Source organism: Camelina sativa, chromosome 9 (assembly GCF_030686135.1).
Source record: "Camelina sativa cultivar CO46 ecotype springtype chromosome 9, ASM3068613v1".
Lineage (NCBI taxonomy): Eukaryota > Viridiplantae > Streptophyta > Magnoliopsida > Brassicales > Brassicaceae > Camelina > Camelina sativa.
Window position 1 is genome coordinate 40,763,455 of NC_141888.1, and position 11,144 is coordinate 40,774,598.

Genomic DNA, 11,144 nt, shown 5'->3' on the forward strand with positions numbered 1-11,144 from the left:
TTTTTAATATGACAAATTTTTGTTTTTTTTAAATACATATACAAAAGTCAATTAGAAATATCAGAATAGTTAAATAAATTCACCTCAAATTATACAATTCATATATCGAGTTCTAATAATAATAAAAGGGGATATTTTGTACAAGATGTGCATGTAAATTCGCTGGTTACAAATGTCATTTAAATTGTGTTTTCAATAAACTGCAGGATATACCAAATGACATGTACTATCCTGTAGACGAGTTTAATAGTAGCATAGAGTGTATGTTTTTGAAGGTTAGTTTCTAATCCTTAACTTTGATTACTTTAATATTGGTCTTACTGATTGTGATTTCTTTAAGACTATAGTAGTCTAAAGTAGATGTGTAAATATTATTCAAAGATATACACGAGCACGTCGTCCTATGTTGTCTTCAATTTGAATTGACATTCTTTGCAGCTGACGTGTCTAAATAAAGAGGTTTTGATTGGTCCAATTTGAATTGTAGTCGTTGTTGACTGTTGACCCGAAGAAGGAGCTTTATATGCGAAGACTCCATTGTTTAGAATCTAACTGGACATTTTTTCAAATTTGAAATTTCTCTCTTTTTCCTTTAGAGTCTGGGTTTGTACTCAATTCGATCTAGATCTCTTGGTAAGGTCTTCATCATTTGAGATATCGGCTCTCTCGTTTCACGAACGTCAGCTCGATTGAAGTGTTATTGTGAATTAGAATTGAAAGTAACTTTGGTTATTGAAGAAGTGTTGGTTTTATTCTTTAACAGAACGCCGAGCCGGAGATTTCCAATTTCTTCGTGGACGATGTCTTCCTCGAGGAAACTATCCCAGGAGAATCCGATCCCTCGTCCGAACTTAGCCAAGACTCGAACCTCCTCACTCCGCGATGTTAGTAACCGTCGTGCTCCCCTTGGCGACATCACAAACCAGAAGCCTGGCTCGAAAATTTCTACATCGTCGTCTACTCTGGTAAGTTTACCTTGGATTCTCTCTTCTTCGTTTTTGTTTTCCATTTCAATTCCGGTGTTTGTTCGTCGCGAATCGTAGTTTTTAGGGTTTATCCTGGAAATTGAAGTCTTTAATCTGTGAATTGTTTACATCTCTGAAGGTGCATTGTTCGAATAAGATTGGCCAATTGAAGAAACCACCAAAGCCTACTTTGTCTCGTAACTGGAATTGCGGTTTACCTCCAAAGCCAATCGCGAAATCAAACGTAATCGTTCCTTGCGAAGACACAGAATTGCCTCAAATCGATGTTAATCTTCTATCTTCATCACCACCTCTATCATCCTTGGATGCCTCTCCCACTCAATCAGATCAGTTAAGATCCACTCATGACTCTTTGGAGAGTCCCAAAGTTGAATACATGGTCGAGAGCAGTACTATTGCTCTCCCGGAGTATGCAGAGTCATCAAACAGTGATTTTGGGAATGATGATAAGATTGTGAACATTGATAGTAACTTGATGGATCCACAGCTTTGTGGTGTCTTTGCTTCTGATATCTACCAGCATTTGCGTGTATCCGAGGTAGGATTGTTGTAGTTTTTACCCTGCCACAGTTTGACTTGATTCTGTTTCTGAAACGTCTTAAAAAAATTTGGTTATTCTTCTTCTCTGCAGTTAGAAAAAAGACCGGCTCTGGATTACATGGAAAGAATTCAGCCAAACATCAATGCTAGTATGCGTTCTATACTGATTGACTGGCTCGTGGAGGTAAGCTTTTTGATGAATCCTGGTTCATTTAATTGCAAGATATTAAGTTTACATTGATAAAGGCAATAAGTTTAGTAATGGGGAAAGCGTATTATAGAATTGTCACTGGTAGGTAATGTAAAGTGTTACAAAGCTGTTCTCTTGATTTTCATAATAGGTTGCTGAAGAGTATCGGCTTTCGTCTGAGACGTTATTCTTGGCAGTGAACTATGTAGATCGGTATCTTACGGGGATTGTAATAACCAAGCAAAATCTGCAGTTACTTGGTGTTGCCTGCATGATGATAGCATCGTAAGAAATATTGATATTTACCCTTTGGCTTCATCCTTTTTCTTCTTCTGTAGTATGCAATTTCTAATCAGTAGATAAAACTGGAATTCCAGAAAATACGAAGAAGTGTGTGTGCCCCAAGTGGAGGATTTTTGTTACATCACTGATAACACATACTTAAAAAACGAGGTTTGTGTTTTGGTCTTCCCTGGACTAACCCTGCTTATATCATGGTTTTGATATATATGCTCGTAATAAGTCGTTAACCTTTATGCTTTCTAATAGCTTTTGGAGATGGAGTCTTCTGTTCTGAACTACTTGAAGTTCGAATTAACAACTCCAACAGCAAACTGTTTCTTGAGGTAGCTTCTGGTCATTTTGATGTTGACTTCAGTCATCATTTTTTTTTTGTGGTTCTTTGCTGATCTAAACTTGTAAAAATGGTGGTTAGGCGCTTTCTTCGTGCTGCTCAAGGCGGAAAGGAGGTATACTGTTATATGAAAATTAAAGATGAGCTTTCTAGGAAATGGGTGATGTGTTATATACGTTGCTGACTGGTTGTTGTATTAGGTACCATCACTGCTGTCCGAGTATCTAGCCTGCTATCTCACCGAATTATCGCTGTTAGATTACGCTATGCTACGATACACTCCATCACTCGTTGCAGCCTCTGCAGTTTTCTTGACACAACACATACTACACCCTTCAAGAAAACCATGGGTATGACCACTGCTTATCTCAGTAGTTAACTTTATTGCAACTCTGTGTTCTATTGAATCCTGTTAAATTGGTGGTTTTTACAGAACGCTACGTTAGAGCATTACACATCCTACAAGGCTACACATATGGAAGCATGCGTGAAGGATCTTCTTCAGTTGTGTCATGGGAATCCCTCATCTGATGTAGTTGCAGTCAGAAAGAAGTACAGTCAACACAACGTAAAAAAAACACTCCACTTTCTTTATTACGAATTGTTATAAATAAATGTCTGAAGTGCTTACTCTCTTTTTTCTTATCCTGGCAGTACAAGTTTGCAGCAAAAAAGCTTTGCCCCACATCACTACCGCAAGAGCTATTCCTTTGCTAGGCTCTCGGTATCTTCTTTTTTCTTCCACTCTTGTCTTGTAGGTATTTGTTGATAAAAACTCATTGGGTGAAGCAAATGTATTCAGTTCAGTAGATGTGTAGACGAATAATACTACCAATCAATATATAAAGTATTGCGTCCAAAAACACTGAGGATAGTGATAGTGATCGATACAACGAGATTTTTGCTTCAAATTCTGTAACAGAAAACAAAAAAATAAGAAGCTGACATGGCATATGAAAAGGAAGGGTTGAGATTTGGACGTGGAATGCAAAAGACACGTTCAGGCCCATGATTGGTCGGCCGCACTGTGATCTTTTGTCGTTTTGCCACTCTGAGATACTGACTCTTGGGAAAAGCCCTTGGCGATGCCACGTCAGATGGATCTGGGCCAGGGTTTTATAAAGCCCTTTCCAGCTCGAATTTCAGCAGCTGCCCTTTTGTCTTTGACCAAAGCTTGTGAAGAATATCTTGATTAGCCCACAATGAAGAATCAAATAGGTAATACAGGCAGTTTACTTTTCCGATATGAAGAAGCCAATTAAGGGCTCAGTGATGCAGGAAAGATGTAATACGGATAAGCTGTGCATATAGACATTTTGGGACATGTTTCGGAAGGAGACCAGAGAGATTCAGACATGTTTAGTCCTTTATTTCAAAGAGATTTAACATCATCATACAAAACAAATCAGTGTACAAATAAGAACTGAAAAATATAAGGAAATCTTCAAGAACGACTCTATAAATAAAGCATACAAAGCATTTACGTATAACCTCGTTTTTTTTTTTCCTTTTGACCTGCTTGCTTACACTCGGTCTTGTCATTTTTCCCCAAGAGCTTCTGGTTCCAGAGATTCTTCTACTCTAATGTAATGTTAAGGTAAACGAGATTGATTCATAACTCAAATTTCTCTTCTCGACAAAACCCCCGCGCCACTGAATCCGGATGCAGATAAAACCTTTACATATCATTTCATTACCTAAGGATATATCATGACCTGCTTTCTATGTCTATGAAGTTTCAAAAGCTTGAATCGAAGCATCGAGTCAACATCGTACCCTGCACGCTCCATCCTGTTTATAAGTTGAGAAACAGTTTCCATTTTTTCTCTTGACTGCAGGAGGGAGCATAGGAGGTAGTTGCAAACACTAGGCATCAGCTTGAAGTTGTTATCTAGAGTGTATAAGAACACATCTATTGCTGCATCAAGTTGTTCTCTTTTGCAGAGTCCATGAATCAATTTGACACAACTCGGAGGTGTGACGAGGATCTTCTTCTCCCTTAAAACTGAAAATACCATCATGGCCTCCTGAAATCTCCCTGTTTGGCATAACCCGATCAGCCATATTGAGTAAGGTCCTAAAGTTAACTCGTCTTTTCTGGTATCCAATTCAATAAGTCGTCTTAAAGCTCTCTCGGTTTCCCCTTCCTTGAAACACTGTTCAATCTCCTTAGCTGTTTCATCATCCAGACAAGATATTTTCTTTAGGTATTTCATCCATAGACTAAAAGCCACCAAGACCTTTCTTTTCCGACATGACCATTTCATGAGCGATCTGTAAACCGCTGGACTGTGTCTAAAATCATCTTTAGCGTAGAAGATTTTAAAAGCTTCTTCTTCTCTGCCGACTCTATAAAGTCCGTTGATGAGAGTGTTGTAAGTGACGCTGTCAGGGGATAAACCCTTCACTTGAAGCACATTAAGAAGCTTGAGAGCACCGTCAATGTCTCCCGCTCTGCAGAACCCGTTTATAAGAACATTGTAAGTATAAATGTCTGGAGAATTCCCGGTATCAGCAAAATGTGCAAGATCCCTGTATGCCTTGAGAATCGAACCGGATTCAACCATGTTGTCAAAACTCCGGTTTCCACTGTGCGAAAGCCTTAGAAACAAGGAAGCAGGTCTCCCCACCTCCATTTTATGCAGCAATAACCTGGCTTCCTTGAGCTCACCGGACTTGCACAGTCCATCGATTAAAGCATTAAACGTAGCAACCGAAGGAGAACAACCACTCTTCTCAATCTCCACAAAAATTTCTTCAGCTTTCCTAACCAGCCCATTCCTGCACATGCTACAAATGAGAATAGTGTGCGTGCACCCATCAGGGAAGGATTCAGTTTCTGACATCTCGAGTTGGAGGGACCGAGCCTCTTCCAAAAGCCCCCTCTCACACAGAGCCTTTATAACAGCATTGTAGCAGTAGGTATCCGGGCTAATCCCCTTACTTGCCATGCTGCTTAACAGCTTCAATGCATCCCCAATCTTACCTGCTTTAGATAACCCTTGAATCAAAATCGTGTACAAAATGACGTCAGGCTTGATATTCTTCTTCATCATATTTGCATACAACTCAAATGCTTGAGTGTATCTACTAGCTCTGAACAATCCATCAATTAAACTGCTATAACCTCGAAGACCAAGCACAAAACCATCTTCCTCAAAAAGCTGCAACAGCTCAAATGCTTCAACCATCCGACCTAATTTACAAAACCCATCAAGCAAAGCATTGTGTGCGACGAAATCAGGAGAGTTACCGCTCGCTTTCATCTCGTAAAATAGCTTTCTAGCATCCTCAGCACTTCCCCTCTGACACAAACTTGAAATGAGAATCGTATAGATAACTCTGTTAGGCGAAATCCCTCTACCAGTCATATCGTCGAACATCTTCTGTGCATCAGTGGTTCTCCCTTTCTTATACAACCCATCCATCAAAATACCAAACGTGTATAGATTAGGTGAACAATTGCACTTGAGCATCTCATTGTACACAGCAAAAGCCAACATAAAAAAGACCTCTTCACGCATCATGACTCGCAATATCACGTTGTACGTGAACACATCGGGTCTACAATCAAACTCCTTCATCCTTCCAAACGTTTCCACAGCCTTCTCCGCCATACCCATCTTAGCATAAGCTGAGATCAAAACGCAGAAACAATAAGAAACGACAGAGACACCACCAGATTTGAGCTCCTCCAAGGTCTGCCAATAAAGATCGCAACCATTATCTTGAGAGAGCATATCAATGACCAAACCAAAAGACTCTCGGCTCCTGAGACGCTCTCTTCTCGACGCCCATATAAAGAAACGGAATCCTAATCGTGGATTGACCACCTCATCTTTGATTACAGATGTGATGATTCTATTCGAGAGAAACGGAACAAGCGGCTCCAAAGCTGGCTCTATGGGTTTCTTCTTGGATAAGATACTGATGACCTCGCCTGAGATATTGAATTCCGAGTTACCGGAAGAGTAGGAACGTTGCATCATCCATGACGGCTTTGAATAGAACTGAATGACTGATCGAAATAACATCTGTGGTTTCATAGCAAATGCGAATCGGGTGAGAAACCAAATCTCATTGTTCGGGAGTTCATAGAATGCAAAACTTAGGGTTTTACAAGGGGATTGGATCCCATGACTGACAACAGATGAAGAACACCAATTGAGATAAGAAGAAATGGGATGCAATACTGCGCCCCACCTTCACTTGGATTGGTCGGAGGGATTAGACGCGAGAGTAATCTCACAGAACTTCCGGTGATCTGAAGAGATTTCAAATGCTTCTCCGATTAAAGATGGAATGGAAGAGAATCACTGAAGATGGGAAGGAGACGGCTTTCTTTTCATCGTCAAGGGTTTTCTGCCATCGGAGCAATCTCTGGATCGACTTCACCCGGTTTATGGGTAAACCGGTATCGAGACGTCCCGGTTTTTGGTACAGAATAAAAATTGGCGCATCACACCGTAATTAATTAGAAAACTCAAAAATGCTTAATACAAAACAAACAAATAAATTCATACACATCTTCTAAGTTCATAATAGATGTTTAAAAGCTTTATTATGCCAGTGTAATTCTCTTATCTCTTGAAAATCATACAAAACAGATAACTTTCAAGAGTTTGACAACCGACCAGTTAACCGGTACAATTGTGCAGCACTAACTGATCTGAAAACCTTCGGTTAAGGTAATCTATCTACAATGGATTCTTTATTTTCTGTGGTAACAAATCGAAGTAAATTGTCAAACCCAGCGATCGGGTCATTTTATCACTCCTGAAAACTCCACATAACTAAAGTCATTATGTAAGTTTGGAGAAGTGAAATGATTTATCAATTATACAATTGATGAACTGAGGAATTAATGGAGCAAACTTCAGGTGAAGTTACTCCTCCAAAAATAGGTGTATGCCGTTTGGCGTGGAGAGCACACGGTATTCTTTAGTAAAAGGCGAAAGAATAGTTCGCTTTGTGCTCACCACACGGCTCCATGAGTTCTGTAAGTTGTGTGCACCAGTGCCTTTTATACGTAAATCCTTCGACGTCGAGTTTCTGTTCCATCCGATGTGGGACTATTTTTCTTATGTCGTTCTTGGGCCAACTACTGGGCCTTTCTCGTGTCTAAATTTAATATTCATCGAAACTGTTTTTAGACATAAACTAGTGTGATTCCGAACTTGTTACATAAAGTCTAATGAAAATTATCGAACTGATTAATAATGGAGCAAACTTCGAATGAAGTTACTCCTCCAAAAATAGGTGTATGCCATTGATCGTAGAGAGCACACGGTATTCTTTAGTAAAAGGCGAAAGAATAGTTCGCTCTGTGCTCACTACATGGCTCCATGAGACAGTATGGAGAACCATTTGATTCTTTTATACATGAATCCTTCGACGTCTAATATTGCTTTCATTCGATGTGGGACAAATGACTTCACTGGGCCGGAGATTCGTAACTAGCCGGGCTATTCTGTTTTTCTCCATTTTACCGATTCCATTACATCTTTTTATTACTCTGTTTTCTGAACATAACTTTCATTCAGTTGTTAACTGTAATGGAAATGGAACCCGAATCTTTGTCTCACTCACAGGTTAAGCTAATCTCTTACGTCCTTAACGATCATGTTCTGTTTTACAACGATCATGTTTTGTTTTAAATGAACATATGTAGCCAAGAGATAAAGCATCCAGAATATAATGAAACGACGAGCTATGCAACTGATCAAGTATGGAGGAGACTGCTAATCAGAGTTTCAGCTCTTTTTATTAAAATAGGCCCCAAACTAAAAACTCATAAGAAACAGAGCCGCAGACAGAAATTTCAAGCCGACAATACTAATCGCTTGCTCGTCTGGCCATGAGCAAAACCAGACAACTTGTTATACATATAACAACACAAAAGAGAGGAGAAATCCAACGTGAGGTTTCTCAAGCCTCGTCTAGAGCGAGAACTCCTGGAAGTGGCTTGCCCTCAAGAAGCTCCAAACTAGCACCACCACCGGTAGAGATGTGACTCATCTTGTCAGCCAAACCAACCTTCTCGACAGCAGCCACAGAGTCACCTCCTCCAATGATTGTGGTTACTCCCTTTCCGCTTAGTTCTGCAAGCTGCTTTGCTACAGCCTGATGGTGAAACAAGACAAGAGAGATTGGGTTAGTTAAGTTGGGTTTCTTTGGTCAACAAACAGACATGCTGAAGACGGATGGATTTTGATAAAAAGGGTAAGTGGGGTTTATGTGTGTTTAGTTGCTCATACCTCAGTTCCAGCTGCAAACTTCTCGAATTCAAAAACACCCATGGGACCATTCCAGATGATGGTTTTGGTTGTGTCCAGAGCTTCGCTGAATGTCTTGATGGAGTCTGGACCAATATCTAGACCCATCCACCCATCTGGGATGGCACTGGCTGGCACTATCTGCAAGAGTTAGATAATTGTGTCAGCTTTAAATAGGCCAGATGAGTGCACAAAGGTTTTATTTTCATTCAAGACCCATTGAGAGCCAACCACAATGAATGTGACAGTTACCTTGCTGTTAGCATCGGGAGCGAACTTGTCAGCAATAACCACATCGGTTGGGAGCAAGAGAGAGACACCTTTGGCCTTTGCCTTCTCCATGAGTGACTTGGCCAAGTCAAGCTTGTCCTCTTCCAGAAGGGAAGATCCGACTGAGTATCCTTGTGCCTTGTAGAAAGTGTAAATCATACCTCCACCGAGCAGGAGGATGTCAACTGAGGACAAGAGCGACTCAATCACACCAATCTTTGTTGAAACCTTTGAGCCTCCAACAATGGCAGCAAAAGGCTTCTTGGGGTTTGCCACAGCTCCGACAAGGTAATCAAGTTCCTAGACACAACAAACCAAAAAATTAGTCTGATCAGTAAATAAAGAGACTCATCTAAGAAGACACCCTTATAATGACGCAAAATTTAAATACCTTCTGCATGAGGAAACCAGCAACTGAAGGCTTCAAATATTTGGCAACTCCCTCAGTGGAAGCATGAGCTCTGTGAGCAGTTCCGAAAGCATCATTAACGTAGACATCAGCAAGAGCAGCAAGCTTCTTTGCAAATTCAGGATCATTCTTCTCTTCTTCCGCATAGAACCTCACATTCTCCAACAACAAAACACCACCTTCTGGTAGTCCAGCAACCAACTTCTGGACTTCCTCACCAATAGAGTCGTTTGCCATTACAACCTATTAACACAAGAGATAGAGAGAGAGAGAGTTCAGAACAGAGTAGTTAAAGGCTGCTGTTCATAAACCTTGCAAACCTAGAGGAAGAAGAAGAACAAACCTCAACACCAAGAAGTTGAGATAATCTCGGCACAAGAGGCTTCAAGCTGTATTTTGGAGTAACACCTTTGGGGCGGCCCTAAAACATAAAACAGAGATCAGAAATATTCAATAATTCCTAGAATCATCTTACTGACCACATGAACTTAACAGAATATAACTTGATTGCATCGTTCCCACAGTCAATTACTTAGTTAAGCAAATTCATCCAATCAAAACCAAATTCATCGTTCCCGCATGGCTCTAGAGATAAACAGATCAGATCAAAATTCAAGCAAGCAAGTGAAAGTGGAGAAGAGAGATGTCATACCAAGTGACTGCAGAGAACAACCCTAGATCCGTTTCCCATAAGATACTTGATGGTGGGAACAGCGGCACGAATCCTGGTATCATCGGTGATGTTAGAGTTATCATCCAAAGGAACGTTGAGATCAACCCTCACGAACACACTCTTTCCCTTCAGATCCGCTTCCTTCAAAGTTCCAACGCTTCTCTTCGTCGCCATAGTTGATTCTTCTTTAAGATAAAAACACTGTACGGAGAAATCGAACAAAGTAGGAGATACAGATCTAGATAATTAGCTCAAAACCTAATCGAGAAAAAAAAAATCAATCGGAATCGTTAAGAGGAAAGAATCTTAAGGGAAACAATTAGAGAATATACTCACATGAGTGGCTGTAATGAAAGACGGACAAGATGATCGATCGAACGTTACAAGAAAAATAAAAAGAGAGTTGGTGGATCTTTCGAGAAGCGAGAGACCACTATTATATAAAAACCAGCTTGGACAACACCCCAAGAAATTTCTTTACTATTATTACCATTCTGCCACTGTATCTCTCCTTGGATTCCACGGTTTATTTTTCTAATGGGCCTAGCCCAATTATGTAATTACCAGGGCTCGAGCCTCTTGGAATTTAAGCGTCGTCATCTTATTCACTTATTAATATATCATGTATTATTTATCAGTATATAATTAATTAACATATCTCTATTTTATAAGTATATGTTATTATACTAATTTATTAAAAACAAATTGTTGTGATATTAGTACTACTGCCTATATATTATTCACTTATTCATATTATTCTAATCATGTATCATTTATCATTATATAGTTAATTAACATATCTCTATTTTATATATGTTATACTAATTTCTTATAAACAAATTGTTGTGAATTTGTAAATACATATAACTTAGGTTTTGGTTCACCTATATTGGTATAATTGAATCATTTCTCCCATATGTTTTTAATATATGACTTCATCAATTATATTGAAAAAGCATCTTTAGTTTTGAATTAATCATCTCGGATAATATTTATCTTTATAACTGAGTCTAAATAATATATATATATTTTGCATTTTTAGACAGTGGAAGACTGGAGTGAATTAAGAAAGCTATAAAACAATAATTAAAAAAATATTTATAATTTTTGGTACAGAAAAATACTTATTTAAAACAATATTTATGTAATATAAATTATTAAATAATC

The 11,144-nt window shown here is 39.2% G+C and overlaps 2 protein-coding genes, 2 non-coding genes and 1 pseudogene across 6 annotated transcripts; 1 reads left to right on the plus strand and 4 right to left on the minus strand.

Moving 5' to 3' along the window:
* Positions 1-549: 549 nt before the first annotated feature.
* Positions 550-3,213, plus strand: LOC104714249 (cyclin-A1-2-like). The gene is made up of 11 exons (XM_087466226.1): positions 550-633; positions 764-965; positions 1,105-1,524; positions 1,618-1,710; positions 1,868-2,001; positions 2,094-2,169; positions 2,266-2,342; positions 2,432-2,465; positions 2,551-2,700; positions 2,784-2,918; positions 3,005-3,213. Exons 2-11 carry the CDS (start codon positions 801-803, stop codon positions 3,065-3,067), a joined length of 1,347 nt encoding a protein of 448 aa, XP_087322352.1. The 5' UTR covers positions 550-633; positions 764-800; the 3' UTR covers positions 3,068-3,213.
* Positions 3,214-3,698: 485 nt separating this feature from the next.
* On the minus strand, positions 3,699-6,785 carry LOC104714250 (pentatricopeptide repeat-containing protein At1g79540 pseudogene; annotated as a pseudogene). Its single transcript, XR_015566452.1, has one exon. The product of XR_015566452.1 is annotated as a pentatricopeptide repeat-containing protein At1g79540 pseudogene (transcript).
* A 436-nt stretch (positions 6,786-7,221) lies between these two features.
* On the minus strand, positions 7,222-7,338 carry LOC147939334 (U5 spliceosomal RNA). Its single transcript, XR_015567645.1, has one exon. It is a non-coding gene; the product is annotated as a U5 spliceosomal RNA (small nuclear RNA).
* Positions 7,339-7,576: 238 nt separating this feature from the next.
* LOC147939335 (U5 spliceosomal RNA) lies at positions 7,577-7,693 on the minus strand. The gene has a single exon (XR_015567656.1). It is a non-coding gene; the product is annotated as a U5 spliceosomal RNA (small nuclear RNA).
* Positions 7,694-8,084: 391 nt separating this feature from the next.
* LOC104714251 (phosphoglycerate kinase 3, cytosolic) lies at positions 8,085-10,500 on the minus strand. Of its 2 annotated transcripts, none has more exons than XM_010431546.3 (7): positions 10,314-10,500; positions 9,957-10,178; positions 9,648-9,725; positions 9,287-9,547; positions 8,878-9,195; positions 8,608-8,766; positions 8,085-8,473 (listed from the first exon to the last, which is right to left on the minus strand). In XM_010431546.3, the coding sequence occupies exons 2-7, from the start codon at positions 10,149-10,151 to the stop codon at positions 8,279-8,281; spliced, it is 1,206 nt and encodes a 401-aa protein (XP_010429848.1). In that variant the 5' UTR covers positions 10,152-10,178; positions 10,314-10,500; the 3' UTR covers positions 8,085-8,278. The 2 variants fall into 2 exon arrangements, with proteins under 2 accessions (XP_010429848.1, XP_010429849.1); XM_010431547.3 differs by having other exon boundaries at positions 9,957-10,235; positions 10,314-10,440.
* Between the last annotated feature and the right edge of the window lie 644 nt (positions 10,501-11,144).